The following is a 25,633-nucleotide window of genomic DNA, read 5'->3' as shown; positions in this document are numbered from 1 at the left end:
TTTAGTTATTAAGCAGAGAAACCAGATGTATGTACAGTATTGGCATATTGACAATTTTTTGTAATATACTTGTGAAGATGATTTTACATGTTTTCTTGTAGACTTAAATATTGGATAATGCAGTTGCTAAATTAACCTCATTACCTAGGTGTTGCTATGGGTATTGCTGGATCAGATGTCTCCAAGCAAGCTGCTGACATGATCTTGCTAGATGACAACTTTGCTTCCATTGTTACTGGAGTTGAGGAAGGAAGACTTATTTTTGACAATCTCAAGAAGTCTATTGCTTATACTTTAACGTCGAACATCCCTGAAATTTCTCCATTCTTGTTCTTCATGATTGCATCTGTGCCTCTGCCCTTGGGTACAGTTACCATCCTTTGCATCGATCTGGGTACTGACATGGTAAGTTGGTTACTTTGGCATATTTTACAGAATATGTAGGAATCATAAATTTAGGTTATAATTTTTATATGAAACTTTTTAAGAAAGTAAATATGAATTTACCATAAACTTAATGAATTTTTTATTTCAGTGTGATTTAAGGAAATTAAAGTATCAAAACAGTACTTTTCATATGAAACTAAATGAAACTCCTTTTAAAACTTAATATGCCTTTCCTTTTTATGAGTGCATTTGCTATAGATGAAATAAACTTGATTTTTTTCTTTCAAGATCCCAGCTATCTCACTAGCTTATGAAACTGCTGAAAATGATATTATGAAGAGGAGACCAAGAGATCCCATATATGATAAATTGGTCAATGAGAGGTATTCACATGTGATATTAGAGTTGGAAAGTAACGTAGAAAAGATATGTAGTTGAGTACATTTTGTAGATTATCAAGAAAATGGTTATAATATGTAAAGAAGACTCAACACTTAGTTTGTGCCAAATTATTGTAGCTTTGAGTATTTTGTAGTTCATTTACTGTATAATCTTCGCCTTTCCCATAGATCCCTGCCATATCTTTGGCCTATGAAACTGCTGAGAGTGATATCATGAAACGGTATCCACGAAACCCATTCAAAGACAAACTTGTCAACGAAAGGTAAAAAATGATACAGGAAAAGGACACTGTGGAACAAATTACGTTTGAGCTTTGCAACATGGCAGAAAGATCCCATTCTACTGTTTTTATTCGCACGCATATCTGTTACTGTATGGTGACAAGTTATTCAACAGTTTAATATGGTACCTAATTGTGTGTTTTCACGAGGAAGATCTGCATGATTGACTTATATGATCTTCAGGAAAGTTTAAGGAAAAGGCAAATGAATTTACAAGGAGTTTCTTTTTTATATATTTTTTCTTGCACAGTTTCTGTAGCAATCAGAATGAGGTTTTTTGGTGATCTTCGGCAATTGTATTCTAGTATTGTAGAAAAAGGAAACCCTAGAAATATTCAAACCCTCAAAATTTTAAACAAATGACATCTTGAGTCTGCCTTCTTGTGGCAGTTATCCCTACATCCATGTGTGGGTGGCCTTTATGGATTTAGGTCACAAGAATAAAATCTCATGTTGTCTACTGTAGGTGTAAACACTGGGATAATCAGAAAGTTGAGAAACATACTTTTGTAAAAGTTTAGTTGCTCTTGTTTCAGGTGTAAAGAATTATTCCTGAAACTGAAGCACTTGTGAGAGAAAGTATGTGACAGAAATGCAGTTCCCCACTGTGGTGGTATTAAGTTTAACATTTGATGGTTGAAGTTTTCTTCTTGTGCAGTACTTTAAAAGCTTTCACAGTTGCCCAGATTACTAGAATCACCAGGTTGATTGCTGTATTGTCCTTTGGATAAATAAAGTCTCTTGAGGCTTTTTTTTTTTTAAGGACAGTTTTTAGGACATAAAGGCTGGTTCCTACACCAAATTTGCTTCATTAAACTCAGCTGGCTGGAATTTTAAGCAAGTTATGATTTATGATACAGTATTTAATGCTATTTTATTTACAACTGTTCTACATCTTTTTACTGACTTTTACTTATGAAATTTTTCCAGGAATGTGATTACTGCTACTGTGATATTTTGCCTACTAAATAATCACTTGTGATGGTATGGCATTTGCAACATCAATAGCACTGTTATCTTCCAAAAAGCTGTATCATCTCTCTTAAAGCCTCTTGCCATCTTGATAAATCTCCTGTATATCCTTCATAACTTCTCCATATTCTTTTTTTTTTTTTCTTTTTTTACTCCACAAAGTATTTTATTCATTAGGACCATAATGCCAATAGGTATCATTGCAGATTAATAGACTTTGGATGGTGACGAATAAAAAAATTTCTGATTATCCATAGCATGAAGTGGAGTCAAGGGATGTAAGGGTTGTATGTCATTTTACTAATCGTAACGTGGAACATGAAACGTTTTTCATAATTTAGAGTTACTCGGTGAATGCCAAAATTTAACACTTTTAGCAACATTTAGGCTTAGCATTAGTAGGAACTGTATACATCCTCAAAAGCAATAGTGATTTTGTCATTCATAGTATACTGTGAATTTAATTATTTGACAGTATTGTTCTGTAAATTATTGGAACCATTTATTATGAAAATTTTAGTAAATGGAAGTAATTGGGATTAGATATATATTTTTTTGCAGCATTTGTTGAATAAGCCTTCACTATGCTTAATTATTATGGCAGCCCACTGAAATCATTATGCAAAGCAATGTCAATAAATAGTAAGTTAGCCTCTTTAAGTTTATGAAATGTAAAAGTACATTTGTTGAAAGAATAGGAAGAAAATGTGTAAAACCTAGTAACTTGGCGATATGAAATTTAGTATGAAGATGAATTATTGGAAGTGCAGCCTTTGCAAAAACTTGGTACTCCCTGTAGTTTAGTAATATTGGTAGCCCCAAAGTGAGACAGACAACCTTGGTGTTAGAGACTCCCTCAGCTTTGCTTGATACTGCAATTGATTTCCTTGCTACTGGAAGGAGCTCCAGGAAATACAGTCGTGGGTAACACCAGACACCTTTTTTTGAAATATATCTTTGGACAGTTATAGATAGAATAAATAAATATATAAGATTTGGATGGGTTGTTTGCTTAGCACATAGAAAGAATATATGTATTGCCAGTGATGTTTGCTGTGGGGGGATATCCAGACATAAATTGTTGAGATAAGAGGAATGTGTGAACTCGCTTCCTACATTGAGGTGAGGAGGAGTTGGTTATGGATTAGTTTGAATGGAAAGGTCTAAAGTTGTTGAAAACGGTTGAGTGCCAAGCATATTGAGGTGAGATTGTATTGGAGGAATTTTGTTTTATGTATAGATGTTGAGTGTTCGTGATGCTGAGGCGCTTGTGAATGTTCTGAATTTTTTTTTTTTTTTTATGCATGCTTTCGAAAAGATGGATGACTAGGCAGTTCAGGCATAGTTTATGATGGAGTGATTGAATTGTTTATGGAGGATACTGAAGGATTGTTTTTCTTTGACAAAACTTGTGCTGGTGAGTGTTCTGTGGTGTTTAGTTTATATCCCTTGTTTTTATGTTTGCAGTGTGGTGTGTGAAAATCATGTGCATCTCATGTGGTGCAATAAGGTGGAATGTTTTCTCAAGTTGGAAAAGTTGATAATTCAGGTTTATAGGGGGCTGTAGGTTGGATTTTTGTCTGTTAGGGGTTAAAATGGTAACATTGAATTTCTTCATGGATTTAGACATTGTTTTGAATGAGCCATTGTTCCAGTTGTTTGATGTAGTATGGAATAGAGTGAGTTGGAACGATGTGGTATACCGGGGTAGATGTGCTGTCAATGGACTGAACCGGGATATGTGAAGCGTCTTGGGTAAACCATGGGAAGGTCTGTGAGGCCTGGATGTGGATAGGGAGCTATGGTTTTGGTGCATCACAGTTGACGCAGCTAGAGACTGAGTGTGTACAAATGTGGCTTATGTGGAGTATGCTTGGGAAATGTGTTTTAGTAGGTCAGCTTGGAATTTTTTCTGCTGTGGCCAATTTCCTCTGGGAAAGTTCCCAGAGAAACCAAGGCATTAAAGATATAGATAGACAGATATGTTAGATTTTTGCTACTGTTTTTGACTACTTTCCTCAGCTCCATTTATGTTCCAAAATTATAAAATGTTCATCTTTATTTTAAAGAAATGGTCAACATTAACATCTTTATGACCCTCGAAGAACTTGTATGTGGTTAAGATTACACTGCCCCTCTCTAATTTCCTTCATCGTTAGTGTTGGTCTGTCTTGTGTTTTATGTCAGTGCTTACCAGAGTCTGTTCCATCAAAATTTAGCAGTGCCATGAGTTGTGAATCATATAAGGTAAATGGACTTTGAAACTGTTTATTTAATTCTTGACCAGTGTCTTCAATTGTTTCCTAACCTGCCAAATGAATTCATCAGACTTATGATTTGATTCATAACTGGTAACTTTCTTATAATAGATTTATGATTTGGTTTTGGGTAATCCTTAATTTGTGATATATTTCTTTGGTAGTTGATGCCTTTCCTTTGTTTTATTGTACTATATTTCTTACCATCATAAGCTGTTTGCACGCTTTCCCTCCATGTTTTCCATAAAATGACTTCTTTTTTGCCTGCAGCATCTGTAAAACCAGTATATTTCTTAATCTTTTGTATCACTGCCCCATTCTTGGTTTTTAGTATTTTTCTTCTGTAAAATGTTTATTTAGCCCAAGGTCCTGTTTATGGGTTGCACTTTTTTTTCTCTCTTTTTAGTCAGTCATTTTCATGCTTAAGGTGTATTCCATCAGAAGCACAACATGGTTGCTTCTCCTAGATTGAGCTCCATAAGGGTTATTTTGAAGTTCTAGGCGGTCCAGTGTAAAGACTAGGTCCAGCATTGATGGAATATGATTGATCATACGTAATGAGTTCATTGATATGGTAGCACAATAGGTTTTCTTGCACATAAAGTATAGGAACTTGTGTATTATGAATCTTTGCATGTGTGCAGAACCCAATTTGTGCAGTTTATATCTATAGATAGTTCTTTACAGTGATAACTCTTCTGCTGAACTGCATGGCAAATCTTGTAGTTTTCATGAACATCCTAATTATTCCCTCATTTCTCATTAAAGACCCATTCAGGTTCTTCAGACCATGAAGAATAACATATTAAGTCATTAAACAAACTGAAATTGAATTTTCCTTGATATAAATTCTTTGAAATGCAAATTTGCATTAAGAATACTTTAATGAATACATTTATTTGCAATCCAATTATGTATACAGTCATTTGTTCACGGATAGGAGTACTTATGTATGAGTACCAGTGACTGTTATAAGAACAGGCTGAGTTGTATAGGCAGTAGATACATGCAGTTAATATGCAAGGTGAAATTATAACAAACGTATATTGATTTATGACTTTTTTCCATTGAATAGAAGAAAAACAAAACTTACCAGTGTGACCAACCTCATCTCCTCAAAACCCAACATTTTAGCATGCATAGGCATCTGGTGTACATTTTGATGGACATTATTAAAACTAGGCACATACATGAAAAGATACTCCCATGTTGACCGTAGTTTCCATCATAGCTCTTTTTCAAATGTATATGGCTGCTTAAAGTGAAACTAAAGATTTTGTTTTTCATCTCAGTTTTGAGAATCTTTCATATTTTGCTATTACATGAGCTCGAATTCTGTGTGTTGAGTAAGGTATATAGGGCCTCTCAGATCTTTCATATACATCTGCAGCTTATTCCCAGTCTACTGAAGTGAAATGCAAACTTTCACACTTATATGGAAAAGTTTCTTGCTTTCTAATTTTAATTTAGATTTGTTTTATCCCATTAGTTTCATAATCTATGAATGTAGATGACATCAGAGTTGTATTTTGTAAAGTACATACTTTCCTTAGTTTGCTCCAGGGATGCATATAGTAAAAAAGGCCTTGCAGTTTGAATCCTTATGAAAGGAACCCAATTATATATAGTGCAAGGGAGGATCCACTTCATTCCCAATATTTATCCACATATCTCATAAATCGAACATAGAATTCAAACATAGCACATTGATCATTTCTTATGATTTGACCATGCCACCTTCAAGTGGTTGGAGGGAATTAACGATCTTGTAATGATTTAATCGTATAATTTGCACATGGATGGAGAGAGGTAATGATCTTGTGATTATGTGCTTGTCATCTTCAAGTGGAGGGAGGTATTGATATGGTCTAGAGTGATGGTGAATAAAGTGGTTAGTGTCTAATGCCACATCATTGTAGCTTATACTTTTTGTTTTCTTGCTCATCTTTTATTTTATGCTTACATAGACATTTATACTGTAATTGACTTAAAGTATTAAAAACATATCCTTTGACTAATTGTCATCATTCAGAATATTGATGAATGTAGAGAACCACCTTGCTGTGCTTTCCAGGCATATTTGCCCAGTCTGATTCTATGGCTGCCTACATGTCAGATAACCCTCATCCCTATTTGGTCAGTTAATGAGCAAGGAAAATGGCTGTTGCAGCTGTCCTGTTGACCAACTTACAAGCCTTAAAGCTAGAATAAGTTGGTTAGGCAGCTTTTCATTTTGTTACTGTATTATACATCTTTATGAAGGTGTTCCCAGTTTCCCATGACATCAGTTCTAAGTACATTTTGATAAGTTATAAAGATTATCCACTTCACTGATACGCAGCTCAGGTTCACGAATTTATTCAGTTGCATACGTTGGTACATTTCCTATACATAAATATAATGAAATTATAGAAATCACAAAGAAATGTTGAATCATAATGAATTTTGATAGAATTTAGTAAAATCCTATATTTTGTTGTTGATCCTTAGTTGGAATTTAAAGATAGTCAAATAATGGATTGATACACGTATATTTTCCAACCAGTAGCTCTGCTGGATGATTCTGGGCTAATATCAATTGATAAGTTGATTTCCAAATCTCCAGCTTAGGTCTTGAGACAGCCACGACCATCATCCTTATATGTATGTTTTATGTATATCCTTTGGTATTTTATATCCATCATAGGTAAATCATGTTGAATTGATAATCAAACTAAAGGAAACTGTGTTCAATCTTAGTTAAAGTTCAGAACTAAAGCCAGATTATACATCCTTACATATATCCATTCCCACATAATGTATTGTAGTTTTGATTTGTTAACTTTACTAAATGATGATAATGGATTTTGATATAGTTTTCTGTAAAAATGGACTAGATACCATTCATGTCTCTCTAAGACAGTCATCTTAATTTGAAATTTTTATAGGATGAGGATTAGGTGGTAAGGTACCATTATAATTACATATGAGTTTCTTTGAGTGTTTCATGCATTCTTTTAAGATGAAATATTTCATATCTTTAGATCTTCTTCTCACATCAGATTATAAAAGGTACTGAGATGCTTCTCTTTCATATCTTGTGCCCTTGTTCATGCTTTTTCATTTTAAATCACTTATGATTTTTTGATAGAAGGTATAGTAAACCTCCTCTTACTTTTTCTTAGCTGTTATACTGTTATTCTGAGACTCGACAAGATGACGTAGTATATATTTTGACTTAGTAATATGAAAATGATTCCATTTATTCTTCAGGTTTCTTTTCTGTCATTCATTCTCCAAACTGTCTTGCATATCATTTATCTGTTACAATCAACATATGTCTTTTCACTGTAGGGAGATGATCCTGTACCTCTCCCATTCCTGTCATCTTGCACCATGACCATTATGTACCTGTCCCAGTCCTGTCACTTTGCACTGTGAACATCTTCCCACTGCAGTGTGTAGATGCTGCTAACTTTCAGCCTCCCAGATCGCACAACTTGGGCCGTATTCAGTAAAGGTGCAGAATTTGGGATGCAAGGAATATCAAAACATTCATTACATAATGAAATGAGTATCAACCTTTGGAAACCATTATAGGAGAAAATTTTATTTCTCCATACAAGAAACAAGGCCCTTAGGCATATCTGAAATTTGCACCTTTTGCAAGCGGTGTTTGTGTGTTGACCTGCCATGCATGCCATAATCATCACTATAGTGTTGTGCCTCCAGAGTTCACTCCTTATGTAGCTGGTCTCATATCTGTCTTTTTTGTCTGCCTCTTGTCCTGTGCTGGTCATGACAGGTCCCAGCAATTTCCCTTGCCTATGAAGCAGCTGAATCTGATATTATGAAGCGTCAACCCCGCAATCCATTCACCGACAAGCTTGTGAACGAGAGGTAACGTGTGCAGGTTCTCTCTCTCTTATATATCTCTCACAGTTCCAAAATATCCCTTCCTGATCCCCCTGGACTCCAGCCTACCAACCTTGATACTGAAGATAATTAAAGATAAAACCTCTGCATGGTTGTTTTCTAGCAGATGCAGCTACAGATTCCATGCAAGCGTAAGCCATGCTTGGTAAATTTCTACAGTGGCAAAAAGTTCCAGTAATAAGTACTAGAAAAAAGAGCACAGCTGGCTGCTGAACTTGAATATATTCTCTGGGACATGATGCACGTATTTTTCATTCCAGTTTGAGCTTGCAAATTAATGATAATGCTTCAAGAATGAGAATCTTATGCTTTACCATACCATCATGTCTCCTTACATTAGTTTCACCTCAGAGACCATCGCACATGAACTAGCACTGTACAAAAATATGCTTGTTTTACAAGGGGCCTGTCACCAAATATTTATAATGCTAGCACATGCCCAACAGGACAGAGCAGAATTGATCTCGTTGTATACTTTGGTTTTCTTTATTTCTACTTGCACATAAACATTTTCAGGTTATTATGTGAGCTAAAGCATCTGAAGGTAGATATTCAGTTTTCCTTTCTTTACCGTTTTTCTTTTTGTTCTTTTTTTTGAGGATTTTAATATCATACTTTGGTTAATATTTAGGTGCCTGCCATTTCCCTTGCCTATGAAGAAGCTGAATCTGATATTATGAAGCGCCAGCCCCGCAATCCATTCACCGACAAGCTTGTGAATGAGAGGTAATGTTTGTGACACTTTACTGATGGCAGTTATTCTTTACTAACTGATGAACTTCATACTCAGTATTCTCTTCCACAGACAAGAATGTAATTGAAATAACAAGCTTGTTGTTTGAAGGTGTCAAGGTGAACAATAAAAGTGAATCTTAACAGTCGTTGTGAGGGTGCTAGCATGAAGGTTTTGGAAATTAACTGAAGTGATGCTTGTATTAGCAGACGCTTTGATGTAAAAATCTATGCTTTCTAACACTTTTTCTGCATGATGATGTGTTTTCTTCTTTTTTTCAAAATTCTGAACATTTTGTTCTAAGAATAAGTTCATAACATTTCTATTGGCATTAACAGAAAAACTCGGCTAAAACAAAGCAGTCTCCTTAATCAGTAATATAAAAAGATTAAGATCTGTTTGTTGAGTGCGTGAGTTGGAGTGTCTTCTGTACTTTGATTTTTTTCTTTTTTTATTTATTTATTTGGTTCATATTTTACAGTGGGGATAAGAAAGAAATTAGGTGTGATCACTTCAGCAACATGGGTTGGGCACAGCAGCAGTAGTTTAAGGGTTAAGGTTTCATTGGCAGGCCCAGAGGAGTTTTGCAGCAGTACTGTGGACCTCAGCTTGGTACATACGGCTGTAATACATTATCTCACCAATAGATAAGTCCGTGACTGAATTTTCATAGCATCAATTGTGGCAAGACAAAGAAAGTAGTAAAAAAATTATTTTCAGTATTTTGGTTTGAAATTGCTGTGGAGGTTAATGACTTGGTTAATGTTTAAGAACATAATCCATTTCATTTTTTACCTCATTTAACATCTTTGACCTAGTCTTGAATTGTGCAAGATCTCTTTTGAGACATTAGTTATTACTTTTTGAATAGTATGATTGTCTCAGGAAGGTCTTGTATCCCTCTCTTGCATAAATAGTTAGGTAACATTTTGCTTAATTTGAAATCGATACCTTCACCTCAGTTTGCCTTCAGATTTAACTGGATATTTGCAGTTTTCACATTTAGTTTGCATAATGGTTGCATGAAGTGTTTAAGGGCAGTTTGCACTATGTTTAGATGCTTTATGTGCATGAATTTTTGCAGTTCAGCGACTTCTGCTATGTTTCTACCCTAACAACATCTCTCCACAAAGCCCTTGGTGCTTTACATGTCCAGAGCTTAAGTTACATTGGTAGGATATATTCCATTAGTATTATGGTATTTGCCATGGACTTGTTTCAGTAATGTACTGTAGACCTGCACAGTAGCGTGAATAAAGCAATTAACAAGGCAGTATGCAAATCGGCTGCCAGTAATGCTTCTTTTCCGTGGCCTGTACTACTTAGGAGGCAGTGTTTGTGTTTGTCCCTGTCTGACTACAGTTGTAGGTAGAAGGCGCTTACAGAACATGAAATGCAATGCGATTGGTCCATCTACATAACCACACTTGTCGGTGGTTTTCAATGGGAAGAGGTTGTTGCCAGGAGTGCTGGCCATCATGCTAGGGACATAAGGGAACCAAGGGTTATTTTGAGCCCAGTATGCCGCTCCTTCTTTGCCCTCTACCCTTTTATGAGCCACCGCAGTGTGTTGTCCACCCACATCATCGATCAGTATGGGACAGCTGACTGTTCATCGCCACTCCATCCTCATGGACGTACTCGTGGGTGTTAAGGAGTCAAGCTAATTACTGGTAAATTTTTACACAAATGCGCAGGTCCCGGCCATTTCCTTGGCCTATGAGGCTGCAGAATCTGACATAATGAAGCGGCAACCACGAGACCCGTGGCACGACAAGCTTGTGAACTACAGGTGAGCTGCCACCATGTACAGCAGGTGTTTCCAAAAGTCCATACTCCCTTGTTATTGCATATCGGGAATGTTTTTTGGTGTTGCTGGTGAAGCATACAGTGCTCGCCATGCAGAGCTGTTATTGATGTTTTAGAATTTCACTTTTAAGAAAAATGTATGCTACAACATGTCAATGAGGGAAGTGCATCAGCATATTACACAGAACCACCTTGTGTTTGTATATCTACTCTTTGTTTCATGGAATGCTATCTTTTAATATCCTTCTGTATTTAATTACAGCTAATTAGTGTTTCAGACTTAAGTGTTACACAGGAGCGAATCCATAAAAGAAACACACATGCACATATTTAGATATAGTTTTGGGGAGTCAAAATGTGTATTCCACCATTGTCACTTGTTTTGCAGTTCAGCTGTGCCCAACCAGATATGGGTTATGTTAATTTTAATCTGTAATCATATTAGTATTCAATTGATGGATCATTACTGGCCCTCCCCTGAAGGATCTTCACACATTGTTAGTATTCTTTCTGTTATGTCTGTACAGGAGTTCTTCATGCACCATGTCCACATGTTGACCGGGATCAGTGTCTTGCAGTGGATTTCTGTTTGCACTGCATATGTACCCTTTGTATAAGCTGGATTGAAGGCACCATATATTCTCCAAACCTCAGACAATCCCAAAATATATATTTGTATAATGCTGCAAACGTTTGTACAAACTTCTGTTAACCCTCTGCATGAGTCTTTGAGTGCATGATTTGTCTCTTGTAAGGGAAAATTGTTAACCACATCTGAAGCAGAGCCATGATATTGGCTTCTCATGAATGGTAAGAGCAAATCTTTGATGGAAAAATTCTTAGATATTGAGCTTGGATCGCTGTAGAACCCCTACTTTTTTATGGATACATCAACAAAATCTCAGTCAGTTGCCACTTTAATGTTATTGTTGTAGCTTGCTTAATGAATTACCATGTAATAACTTTTTTAATTTAAGCTTTCTGCATTAATCTTTTGGCTAGAAAGTAAGAAATTGTCAGATCTTAAGAATGCTTTTCTGCTGAGTATATTGACATTACACTTATGAAGTTTTTCTCCTTGTAAAAACATTGTAGAAATTGATGCCAAAAAAATATTTTAACTCAAAGATCTGATTCATATTTTGATAATGGTAAAGTAGGTTCCCATTTTTCTAAGACTGCTACTTTAGTTTAATAGGCTATTTAGTAGTATGCTAAGAAATCGTCACTTCTGTTGTTTAAAAGAAAAAATTAATGAGATTTACTGATATATATATAATTTTTTTTTTTAATTATAGGTCTTATACCCAGAAAGATGGAAAGTATTTCTCATCAGAAGTTTAACAATGTGCCAATGATATGCATGGTATGTAATGTATGTATTTTAATCCCAACACTACAGACTCATCTCCATGGCTTATGGCCAAATTGGTATGATCCAAGCCTTGGCAGGATTCTACACATATTTTGTGATCATGGCAGAGAATGGATTTCTCCCACCCAAACTCTTTGGTATCCGTGAGCAGTGGGACTCCAAAGCCATCAATGATCTTGAAGATCACTATGGTCAGGAATGGGTTAGTATTTATGCTTTATTGAATTTATGTATATGATAGGTGTACTTGAAAGAGCTGTATGGATAGCCAGCCAACATCCACAGGGCTATTGAACAGGTTGATAGAATTTTTGACTGTCACTGGATAACTACCACCATTTTGTTTATTATCCACCTATGTACCACTTTTAGTTTGACAGTTTGACTAGATTTGCAGTGAGTTGTTGCTTTTTACTATTATGTTCTGCGATAATTTATCCTATTCACATGCATTGTTTTAACCAGACAGCTATAATTTATCATTTGTCCTGGTAAAGAGGCACAGAAGGGAACAACATTTTAACTGAATTCAGTAAATCATTTATAACTGACTCAGTTTTCATTTATTAAGGCCTGATGTGGATAATCAGAGCATTCTAGAGATGGTAACACCGTAAACCAACTTCAGAATTTTATGTTTAATAGTTTCACTGCAAATTGATGTCAAGATGATACATGATCCCCATTATTAAAGTTTTGATGAGAACATTGCACTAGAGCCCAAGAATTTATGGGAACTAAGTAGAGTACATCTAATATGATTCATAATGAGTTCTCTAGTCAGTTTGCAATTACCCCATAACTGAAACTAAACCATAATTAGAAGGTTGTCACCTCACCCATGTGAGAGGTGTATTCATATTAAGTTATTTCAGGTAACGATTGAGTGCCCTCAACCTTTTAATTTTTTCAGACCTACCACGACCGCAAGATTCTCGAGTACACATGTCACACTGCCTTCTTCATTTCCATCGTGATTGTGCAGTGGGCTGATTTGATTATTTGCAAGACCCGCCGTAACTCCATTGTTCACCAAGGCATGAAGTAAGTTTTTGAAAAACTTCTGATAAAATAGCATAACATGAGGCAAGATTGTGAATGAAAATAGAACCTCAGTTCCTCAGTCCTTGTTTTATTTTTAAGCTTATTTTGACCATGTGAGATAATTATCTTGATCTATTAATTTCTAGTACCCTTTTCATTTCATTAGAAATAATGTTGATACTGTAATGATTACAAAATACCAATATTTCATGTACTTGACCATATTTCAAGATGAAATTAAATCTTTTTTATTTTTGTACAGGAACATGGTACTGAACTTTGGATTGTGCTTTGAAACTACACTGGCTGCCTTCCTTTCATACACTCCGGGAATGGACAAGGGTCTTCGTATGTACCCCCTTAAGTAAGCATCATTACCTTTTTCCTGTTATTATTTAACAAATACCAAAGCCATTGGAGATTTGACATCCTTGGTTAAAGAACGAACTGCAAAACTAGACAATTTTTGAGGGGATATGTAATTTAAGATGAATTTATATGTTTAAAGCTCTGCGTTTCACCTGACTCGTGCTGTACGGTAAAAGCCTTTCTTCACATTGAGGTAGATATTAACATTTAGGATCCAGCAATCTTGAGATATAAAAATCAGATGCAGTATCTCCATGTTGTGTGTACCAATTCCAGCATTCATAGCAGAGCTAGTCAAATAAAACTTTCGTGAAGCTGTTGAATCTAAAACCATAATTACTTTAAGCTTTTAGAAAATTCAGTAATTCTTAAAACTTCACAGTTTCACATTTCCACGAACATGGAGAATATTAAAATGTTGACTTTCCCCAAGTTACATTTTACTCATACGGGCACATGAAGACAGTACTCTGAAGCACCTCAGGGGAGGTTCATCATATAACATAACATAAAGTTATCTTCATGGCTGATATGAAACATTTCTGGAAGAAACTAATGATATCATTGATGACACTGAATCTTGTCAAGATATTGAAAACATAATTTTTCTTGATAGCTATGCAATTCCGGTGTTTACACAATCATTCTCATTGTGGAAATAAAAGATAAGCTTCTTAAATTTTATAATGTATGGTGGGCAAGGTCAGGAAAGTCAATTATTGTAGGAAAAAACAACTTGCAGAATGAATCATTAATAAGCAAAAGTAAAGATAGATGCTCAGAGAGTTGTATTAGCACATTTTTGTTGGCCTGGTTCATTGCTAAGTGAGCCTGGTGGTGTGTGTGTGTGAGACACTCTGACAGTTCCCGATAAGAAGGGCAGAAGGGGAGGTATTTGTTTAGGTGTCCATTTCTATTAACCATATACTGTCTCTTATGTGGTGATGCTTCTATCTCCACCAAACACATAGCAGAAGCTATTCTTACAGGAATGGAAGCATTTATCCCCTCTTCCTACAGGATAACCTCTTCATCCAATCCATGGTTCAACTGTTCCTGTTCTTTGGCCATTCAGGCAAGGGCTCAGGCATTTTGGGCTTGGAAAAACTCTCCTTCCTTTGGCTCCCATTCAGCTTTTATCACTGCCCATAGTTGCTGCAAGCATGTTATCTATAAGGCAAAGCATTCCCTTATTCAAAGGAAGTCAGATAACATCTCGTCATCATCCCAATAGGCCTTTCTTGTCTTAGCTGAGGGCATGTCTAACAACTTCTGCCTCTCTACTTTCCCTTCACTTTACTGCTCTGATAGTACTGTATCTGTCTCTCCCATAGACAAAGCATCTCCCTTCAGTTCCCAATCAGTATTCTCTGATCACCAGTATGGCTTCCATAAGGCGAGATCCACTGGTGATGTTCTGTCTCATGTTACTAATGTGTGGTCATCCCTGAAAGGTTTTTGGAAGTCATGTGCAGTAGTCCTTGGTATATCTAAGGCTTTTGACCAGTGTGGCATTGGGGTCTCATCTCCAAGTTCCACTCTTTTGGTTTCCATCCCTTACTTTGCTCCTTCATATCTAGCTTCCTCTGTGGCTGATCTACCTCTGTGGTTGTTGATGGATCAGGCTTCCCACTTTCTCCATCAACAGCACTGTCCCTCAAGGTTCTGTCTTGAACCTAACACTTTTTCTCTTTTTTTTCTTTTTTTTTTTATAGATTTCCTCTCCACAAATAATCCTATGCTCTTGTATGCTGACTCAACATTGCATTTATCTACATCCTTCAATTGTGCTCCCTCTTCTCTCATTTGATGTGCAGCTCACCTTTCTCAATAAACTTAGATTTGGACAGGATATCTCAGTTGGGTACATAAAATCTTAAGTCTGATGCCTCCAAGACCTCTCAAGTGTTCCTACTGATTACTACTACCTGTGTCTTGTGTCTTCCTCTTGCTTGCACTTGGAAATATATAATTGGTTATAGATTGCTATAATTGGATATAGATTATATATTTGTGTGTGTGGACGTATGTATATACATGTGTATGGGGGTGGGTTGGGCCATTTCTTTCGTCTGTTTCCTTGCGCTACCTCGCAAACGCGGGAGACAGCGACAAAAAAAAAAAAAAAAAAAAAAAGATTGCTGAAACATTTATGTACAGTAGCTAAAATAGAAGCATGGAAACAGAAATCACAAAGGTAGAAATATTTCCCCAAAAATTTGCACATATATAGGGCTGTTACATAGTTACAGTAGTCATTGCATTATTGCAGTAGAATTTGTTTTTAAGATGAAGCTTGGCTTTTTGCTAATAATTGTAAATTTCTTTTCAGGTTTTACTGGTGGCTGCCAGCCCTTCCCTTCTCATTACTTATCTTTGTTTATGACGAGTGTCGTCGATTCGTCCTGCGTAGGAACCCTGGAGGCTGGGTGGAAATGGAGACCTATTATTAAGGTGTTTATATTGAGCACAAGAGTTTGGAGAGCTCAAGAGTGGCCATCATCATCTGCCATCTTCAGCAACCTCCCCACAGCCAGCACTTGTCAATATTACCCTTTTTTCTCAGATGCCTAGTAACAGAAATTTATTTAATATCTAAATAAGGAAATTCATTTATAGTTGAGCCTTAGAATATTCAGTAAAGGAGAGTGTTGGTGGCTCTGTAATGTGCTCTCCTGTATGATTCCATTAATATATTTCTTTGTTACTTACTGAGGATTTTAATGTCATATGGTTGTTTCTAATTTTCCCTATTGTTATACTGTATATAAGATTTCCAGTAAGTAACAGCGAGATATTTGTACAGAATCCTGGTGAAAGGATATAATAAAGACAAAATGTGACACTTCATGAATGCACCAGAAATTGAATTGAGGTTTACCAAGCCTCGAACTCCCGTTCCAGGCTGCAGGTGTGATAAAGCGGGGAGTCTTGAAAGATATAATTTTTTCAAAAGAAAAATATATATATTTGTTAATGGCATTATATATATATATATATATATATATATATATATATATATATATATATATATATATATATATATATATATGTATATATTCACTCGCATATATGCACATTATACCTCCGGACAGTGACTCAAGAGGTATTTATCTGAAAAGGTCATTGTTGATTATTGGAAAAGGAACTTTGCTTTCTGACACAAGTAGCCATGGTGAAGTTTGTCTCATCTGTTAAATTGTGTAAATTTTAGTGCACATGAGTAGAAGTGTGATGGCTACAGAACTGCAGCCAGAATAAAGTGTAAAAATATTGTGTAGATAGTGTGTAGACAGCCCCAATCTTCATGAAACGGCCTAGTTTGCAAGACTTTTCATATTGATCATAATCATTATTCAGAATAAAGTTGTTAAAGCTGTACTGCTCAAACCTTATCCCATGTTCGTTGGTTAATGTTTTAATGCTTAGGTTTCTTTTATGTTCTCCCTCAATAAATATGTATTAACATTTTTGCATATGTGCAGTAAAATCTGAGAGATAATACATTTTAACCTACAAAGTGATTGTGTAATTTAATTTGATCCCTTTACATAGTAATGCCTTATAATCTAGACTTACTTTGGTTCGTAAAATTTCTCAAATGTGACACATTGGGTCCATAACATTCCACACTAAGTACCAGCTTTGCACACTGAATTTGCTTTTGTTTTAGAAGCCGGTCATTGGTAGAGGTAGAATTTTTCATCTAGCTCTAGGTATGCAAAAAAAAATTCATAGCTCCAAACCTTATGCTTTGTACCTTCAGAGTGAAGCCCGTCTAGAAAGAGTGCATGAATTAAAAATGAATGCATGACCACAGTCTAATAAAATACTGGCCATTTTCCTTCATTGTTAACCCAAGAGCATTCATCATACAAAATTGAGCCTTCTACCTCTGTAGTTCCTGCTCAGCTTCTACCAAATCATGTTGAAGCTTAGTTTTTGATGTAAACAGACATTTAGTTTGTGGATAGGTGAATTATGAGTGGTTGAAATGCTTGGTTGTTTAATGTTTAACCATTCAGAATGAATTTTAGTGGCAACAAAACTGATTTATGTTTACCACAAAAACTGTGCTGAAATTTGCTGCCAGGTGTAGAATCTTGTTGTTTTAGAGTTTAAATTATTTGATCATGCTGTATGTGAATGGTTGATGATGGTCTTTTTGTCGAGACTTATGACAAGCAAGGAACCATTGCCTCTGCGTGACCTGCAGCAAACACTGTGGTTCAGTGTGGTAGCCAAATACAGTGTGATTTCATGCTTGTCATCCTTCCAAGCTTCGTACTAAGCAACTAGCTGTGGGTCGGCCTTTGTACATAGGAGATAAAGATATCATAATAATTAATAGTAAGAGTAATATTAAATATCAAGGCAACTATATCTTGTTATAAAGCAGCACTGATGTCACTTAGACTTTTTATTTTTATTGACAGAGGCAGGAGAGGAGCTTTTTGCTCCCATCCAAAAGACAACTTTCAAGGCATCCTATGGGTGCTTATGCCATCTTTAGAAATATGGGAAAGTAACTTTGTTCCAGTGTTAGTTTCCTGTGGAGTCCCTGTCTCAGTTTCCATGTTCATAAAGGGAATAAACTGGTCATTATCATTTATTTTAAAAGTTCAAGACTGGATCCACTCCAAGTGCTGGATTCAACAATAAAGTGTTCAAAAATTTCTTAACGTTTTCTTAAACCTGCTAACTGAAAATTAGATGCAAGAATAAAAGAACAAATGCAGTGAATGCCTGGCACTGCAAACTGATGTGCTTAGATAAGTTGTGTGATTACTTTTAAAGTTTTACAGAAAAACGTACGTCTACACAGCTAACTTCATTATTTTTGAAAGATGAGGCAGTTGTTTATTTACCATAGTGTTATCATGTACCTTTGAAATTAATTGGTATGCTCACATGAATATGCAGGTGATCTGATTTTTCATTCTTCACTGCATTTCTTCTTCACATACCCAATCACCACATGGATCTGTGGCTTAAACCCTGGCATCAATTCACATTTTATTCTATCTAAATCTCTGATGCCTATTCCCACCTGGAACTCCCTCAAGGGGGTGACCACAACTAGTGAACTCCAGTGCTGCTTCTTAGCCTTTAGTGCCTCACCTTATTTGCTATAAATTTTATAATGCTTTATAGTGCTATATAATAATGCTGTATTACCTTCTTTCAATACACACACATCTGTTCCCAGCCAAAGCATCAATGTCCTTCCCACACACATCACTACAGTTTCCCACATGTGCCTCTTCAAACACACAGTTACTGCTGTTCAAACCACTGTTCCCCTCCCTACACACAATTGATAAGCTCCATATCATTGTTGCTTCCCTCACGGCACACATCACTACTGTCTTCTGCCACAATGTCACCTCTCTCCCTACACCCATTGCTGCTGCTCCCTACTTTATCATCACCTCAAATCACTGCAGCTCCCCACCCAATTTATCTTTCTACCCACTCACACTGCAACTTCTCCCCAACACACATTGTTTCTTTATCCAGCACATTCTAACCCTCATCACACACATTGCTATTGATCCCCTCCATTTTGCCTACCTCATCACAAATCACTACTGCTACTTGCAACACAGTCTGCTCCCAAACCACACACATCACTGTTCCCTTCCTCGCATACACTGCTTCTAGACTGCACTACATTGTTGCCTCCTTCACCACATATGTAGCTGCTGGTCCCCACCTCACAATTTTCTTCCCTTACCACACTGTTGCCAACTATATAGCCCTGCCATATTTTCACTTCCCTCCTCACCTCATCCCTGCTATACTGTCACCTGGCTCCCCACATGCTGCTACTGCTATGTGTCACTCTTACCTCCAACACCACATATTGCTAATGCTTCTTGCCACAGTCACCTACCTCCTTGCATACTTTATTACTATTTCTTTTTATAGTAACTTCCCTAATCCCATATTACTGCTGCTTTTCACCACACTCGCCTCCCATACCACACACTTTGTTATGTCCCTGCCACACCGTTGCCTCTCTTCATGAAGGCATCACTATTCCCCACTACACTATCCTCCATCACAACAGACAGTGCTACTACTACTTGCAATATTGTTACCTCCCCTATGACACAAATCAGTGTTGTTAACATGTTATTCACCCCTCCTTACACACACTACTACTGCTCCACATCACAAGCACCTTTGTCACTTTTAGTGTTAGTGCTCCCTGTCACTCTCTCTGCAGTTATTGCTACTTCTGTCACACTTGCCTCTTTCATTGCATCTGTCACTACTGTTTGCCATCACAGTGTCACCCTATCCTAAAAACATAGCTACTAATGTAAGTGAAATGTGCTTTCCAACTAAGAGTACCTCTTGCACTTCTTTTTTATAATGTTGAAGGTTCCAGTTAGACAAAAGTACATATCAAGGCCAGGCGTTAATATAGAGAATTATGAAAGGGAAAAGATTCGACAAGAAAAGATATTTACGAATTTTGGAGGTTAAAAAAAAAAAACTTGAAATGTGCCAAGTCATAATTATGGGGAAAGACATGAGAAGAGAGTTCCAAAGCTTTGATGTGTAAGAAAAGGTTATCAAAAGAGCCCATCCATCAGTTGCTCATGTCCAGACAATAATCATGTGACAGCTGCTTGCTAAGTATTACATGGTGGTGGGGGCACAAGTAGCTAGATCTTGAGAGCAAAAACCAAAGTAATACCTATATGGGAGGGGGGGGGGGGGTGAACTAACATTGTGGCATGGGGCAAGAAGGCCAAGTTTGGAAATAAGCCTAGGACAGTTCGTAAGACAGACCACTTTCAACTACACTCTGTCAACTAAGGATGAAGAGCTAGAACCATCCCAGATGTAAGAGCAGTGCTCCATGCAAGGACAAGTCTCCTTTATGTAAACATAGCAACAGTTCAAGAGAAAAGTTTTGAAATAAACATGACACCAGTTTCTTAAGAGGCAGACTTAGCTATCCCTGTACTATGGGGTTTCCAAGAGAGTGGATGTTAAAGTGACACCAAGTATTTTCATTAAGTCGAGGTGGAATTACAGATTCGTTACAGGAGAAATGAGAGTTGAGGAGTTTTCAATAGGTGGATGGGTAGAAAATGCATCTTGGAGGCATTAAACTTAGCTAGGTTTCATCTACCCCACAGAGAAATTCTGTCCACGTTTAATGAGGAAGCTGTGTCAAGACAAGATGCATCTCAAGTGATAAAAGGAGCAATGTTGAGTTGTCACTGTATGAATGCATTTGATTATTTGTGGAGAGGAAATCGTGAAAAAAAAGAAAAAAGTATATGGGACAGGACAGAACCTTGAGGGACACCACTGTTGATGGAGAAAAGGGGGGAGGCTGATAAATCAACAAAGACAGATTAGCCAAAGGCAGCAAGATATAAAGGAGCAAAGTGGAGGAGGGATGCAACAAGAAGGGAGCTTTTGAAATGTGACCCTGATGCCAAACCCTGTCAAAAGCTTTGATATAGGGCTTGGGAAGCAAATCAATTGTTGTTCGCTGATGATACAGCACTGGTGGCTGATTCAGGTGAGAAACTGCTGAGGTTAGTGACTGAGTTTGGTAAAGTGTGTGAAAGGAGAAAGTCGAGAGTAAATGGGAATAAGAGCAAGGATACTACGTTCAGCAGTGTTGAGGGACAAGTTATTTGGGAGGTAAGTTTGAATGGAGAAAAACTGAAGGAAGTTAAGTGTTTTAGATATCTGGCAGTGGACTTAGCAGCAGATGGAACCATGGAAGAATGTGTGGAAGGTGAGAATGTTATCTTGAAGTGCAAAAATGGGTATGTTTGAAGGAATAGTGGTTCCAACAATGTTATATGATTGAGAGGCATGGGCTATAGATAGGGTTGTGCGAAGGAGGGTGAATGAGTTGGAAATGAAATGTTTGAGGACAGTACGTGGTGTGAGGTGGTTTGGTCAAGCAAGTAATGAAAGGGTAAAAGGGATGTGTGGTAATAAAAAGAGTGTGGTTGAGAGAGCACAAAAGGGTGTGTTGAAATGGTTTGGACACAAGGAGAGAATGAGTGAGGAAAGACTGACAAAGAGGATATATATATGTCAGAGGTGGAGGGAACAAGGAGAAGCAGGAGACCAAATTGGAAGTGAAAGGATGGAGTGAAAAAGATTTTGAGCGATTGGGGCCTGAACATACAGGAGGGTAAGAGGTGTAAACCAGGGCAGATGAAATGTCAGGGGTAAACCATGGAAAGGTCTGTGGGGCCTGGATGTGGATAAGGAGCTGTGGTTTTGGTGCATTACACAACAGCTAAAGACTGAGTGTGAAAGAATGTGGCCTTTTTTGTCTGTTTTCTGGGCGCTACCTCGCTTAAGCAGGGGATAGTGATGCTATTTCCTGTTGGGTGGGGTAGTGCCAGGAATGGATGAAGGCAAGCAAGTACGAATATGTACATGTGTATATATGTATATGTCTGGAGAGGTAGGAGACCAAATTAGAGGCAAAAGGATGGAGTGAAAATGTTTTGAGCAATCAGGGCTTGAACATACAGGAGGGTGAAAGGTGTGCAAGGAATAGAGTGAACTGGAACGATGTGGTATACCCAGGTCGACATGCTGTTAATGGATTGAACCAGGGAATGTGAAGCATCTGGGCTAAACCATGTGGGGCCTGGATGTGGAAATGGAGATATGGTTTTAGTGCATTACACATGACAGCTAGAGACTGAGAGTGAATGAATGTGGCCTTTGTTGTCTTTTCCTAACGCTACCTCGTGCGTGTGCGGGTGGAGGGGGGTGCCATTTCATGTGTGGTGGGGTGGCAACGGGTATGGATGAAGGCAGCAAGTATGAATATTTACATGTGTATATTTGTATATGTCTGTGTATGTACACGTATGTATACGCTGAAATCTATAGGTATGTGTATGAGCATGTGAGGGTGTTTATGTATTACATGTGTATGTGGGTGGGTTGGGCCATTCTTTCGTGTTTTCTTGTGCTACCTTGCTGACACAGGAGACAGCGACAAAGTATTATAAACATAAATAAATGTTTATGCATGCATATGCTGATATGTGTATGTATATATATGCACGTATATGAGTGTTATGTGTGTATACGTGAATATGAGTGGATGGGCCATTCTTCTGTTTCCTGGTGTTACCTCGGTGATGCAGGAAACAGTGATTATAATAAAAATATTTATTTATTTATTTTGCTTTGTCGCTGTCTCGTGCGTTAGCGAGGTAGCACAAGGAAACAGACGAAAGAATGGCCCAACCCACCCACATACACATGTATATACATACACGTCCACACACGCAAATATACATACCTATACATCTCAACGTATACATATATATACACACACAGACATATACATATATACACATGTACATAATTTTTACTGTCTGCCTTTATTCATTCTCATCGCCACCCCGCCACACATGAAATAACAACTCCCTCCCCCCTCATGTGCGAGAGGTAGCGCTGGGAAAAGAAAACAAAGGCCACATTCGTTTACACTCAGTCTCTAGCTGTCATATAATAATGCACTGAAACCACAGCTCCCTTTCCACACACAGACCCCACAGAACTTTCCATGGTTTACCCCATATGCTTCACATGCCCTGGTTCAATCCATTGACAGCACGTCGACCCCAGTATACCAAATCATTCCAATTCACTCTATTCCTAGCATGCCTTTCACCCTCCTGCATGTTCAGGCCCCGATCACTCAAAATCTTTTTCACTCCATCTTTCCACCTCCAATTTGGTCTCCCACTTCTCCTTGTTCCCTCCACCTCTGACACATATATCCTCTTTGTCAAACTTTCCTCATTCATTCTCTCCATGTGACCAAACCATTTCAAAACACCCTCTTCTGCTCTCTCAACCACACTCTTTTTATTACCACACATCTCTCTTACCCTATTATTACTTACTCGATCAAACCACCTCACACCACATATTGTCCTCAAACATCTCATTTCCAGCACATCCACCCTCCTCCGCACAACTCTATCTATAGCCCATGCCTCGCAACAATATAACACTGTTGGAATCACTATTCCTTCAAACATACCCATTTTTGCTTTCTGAGATAATGTTCTCAACTTCCACACATTCTTCAACGCTCCCAGAATTTTCGCCCCCTCCCCCACCCTGTGATTCACTTCCGCTTCCATGGTTCCATCCGCTGCCAAATCTACTCCCAGATATCTAATAAAACACTTCACTCCCTCCAGTTTTTCTCCATTCAAACTTGCCTCCCAGTTGACTTGTCCCTCAACCCTACTGTACCTAATAACCTTGCTCTTATTCACAGTTATTCTCAGCTTTCTTCTTTCTCACACTCTACCAAACTCAGTCACCAGCTTCTGCAGTCTCTCACATGAATCAGCCACCAGCGCTGTATCATCAGCGAACAACAACTGACTCACTTCCCAAGCTCTCTCATCCACAACAGACTGCATACTTGCCCCTCTTTCCAAAACTCTTGCATTCACCTCCCTAACAACCCCATCCATAAACAAATCAAACAACCATGGAGACATCACACACCCCTGCCGCAAAAAACCTATATTCACTGAGAACCAACTGCCGCAAAAACCCTACATTCACTGAGAACCAATCACTTTACTCTCTTCCTACACGTACACATGCCTTACATCCTCGATAAAAACTTTTCACTACTTCTAAGAACTTGCCTCCCACACCATATATTCTTAATACCTTCCACAGAGCATCTCTATCAACTCTATCATATGCCTTCTCCAGATCCATAAATGCTACATACAAATCCATTTACTTTTCTAAGTATTTCTCACATACATTCTTCAAAGCAAACACCTGATCCACACATCCTCTACCACTTCTGAAACCACACTGCTCTTTCCCAATCTGATGCTCTGTACATGCCATCACCCTCTCAATCAATACCCTCCCATATAATTTCCCAGGAGTACTCAACAAATTTACACCTCTAATTTGAGCACACACTTTTATCCCCTTTGCCTTTGTACAATGGCACTATGCAAGTATTTCGCCAATCCTCAGGCACCTCACCATGAGTCATACATACATTAAATAACCTTACCAACCAGTCAACAATAGTCACCCCCTTTTTTCATAAATTCCAGTGCAATACCATCCAAACCCGCTGCCTTGCCGGCTTTCATCTTCCGCAAAGTTTTTACTACCTCTTCTCTGTTACCAAATCATTTTCCCCAACCCTCTCACTTCGCACACCACCTCGACCAAAATACCCTATATCTGCCACTCTATCATCAAACACATTCAACAAACCTTCAAAATACTCACTCCATCTCATTCTCACATCATCACTACTTGTTATCACCTCCCCATTAGCCCCCTTCAATGAAGTTCCCATTTGTTCCCTTGTCTTATGCACTTTATTTACCTCCTTCCAAAACATCTTTTTATTCTCCCTAAAATTTAATGATACTCTCTCACCCCAACTCTCATTTGCCTTCTTTTTCACCTCTTGCATCTTTCTCTTGACCTGTCTTTTTCTTTCATACATCTCCCAGTCATTTGCATTATTTCCCTGCAAAAATCGTCCAAATGCCTCTCTCTTCTCTTTCACTAATAATCTTACTTCTTCATCCCACCACTCACTACCCTTTCTAATCTGCCCAACTCCCATGCTTCTCATGCCACAAGCATCTTTTTCACAAGCCATCACTGCTTCCCTAAATACATCCCATTCCTCCCTCACTCCCCTTATGTCCTTTGTTCTCACCTTTTTCCATTCTGTACTCAGTCTCTCCTGGTACTTCCTCACACAAGTCTCCTTCTACTCAGTCTCTCCTGGTACTTCCTTACGCAAGTCTCCCTCCCAAGCTCACTTACTCTCACCACTCTTTTCACCCCAACCTTCTCTTCTTTTCTGAAAACCTGTACAATCTTCACCTTCACCTCCACAAGATAATGATCAGACATCCCTCCAGTTGCACCTCTCAGCACATTAATTACATATAATAAAAAATATATATATAAATAATCTTTGATCAAACAATAGTCCATATCCTGGGAGAACAATACAGTTAGCAAAGACTAACAAGAAATAAAGAAAATGAAAGATAAA

The 25,633-nt window shown here is 37.6% G+C and overlaps 1 protein-coding gene across 16 annotated transcripts in view; it reads left to right on the top strand.

Annotated features, from left to right (window-relative positions):
• Atpalpha (sodium/potassium-transporting ATPase subunit alpha) overlaps positions 1–18,221 on the top strand; it is a 201,627-nt gene extending 183,406 nt beyond the window's left edge. For 11 of the 16 annotated variants that reach the window (XM_071661202.1, XM_071661200.1, XM_071661205.1 and 8 more), the window contains 6 exons: positions 149–405; positions 8,847–8,941; positions 12,160–12,334; positions 13,046–13,176; positions 13,439–13,540; positions 15,878–18,221. In XM_071661202.1, coding sequence (XP_071517303.1) covers positions 149–405; positions 8,847–8,941; positions 12,160–12,334; positions 13,046–13,176; positions 13,439–13,540; positions 15,878–15,998 — 881 coding nt within the window. In that variant the 3' untranslated portion in view covers positions 15,999–18,221. Of the gene's footprint in view, positions 1–148; positions 406–675; positions 771–956; positions 1,052–8,084; positions 8,180–8,846; positions 8,942–10,645; positions 10,741–12,159; positions 12,335–13,045; positions 13,177–13,438; positions 13,541–15,877 lie in introns of all 16 variants that reach the window. The other 5 variants (XM_071661196.1, XM_071661208.1, XM_071661195.1 and 2 more) reach the window with 4 other exon arrangements.
• Positions 18,222–25,633: the final 7,412 nt, after the last annotated feature.

Source organism: Panulirus ornatus, chromosome 73, assembly GCF_036320965.1.
Source record: "Panulirus ornatus isolate Po-2019 chromosome 73, ASM3632096v1, whole genome shotgun sequence".
In the NCBI taxonomy this organism is placed as follows: Eukaryota; Metazoa; Arthropoda; class Malacostraca; order Decapoda; family Palinuridae; genus Panulirus; species Panulirus ornatus.
This window is presented reverse-complemented; position numbering and strand designations above follow the sequence as displayed.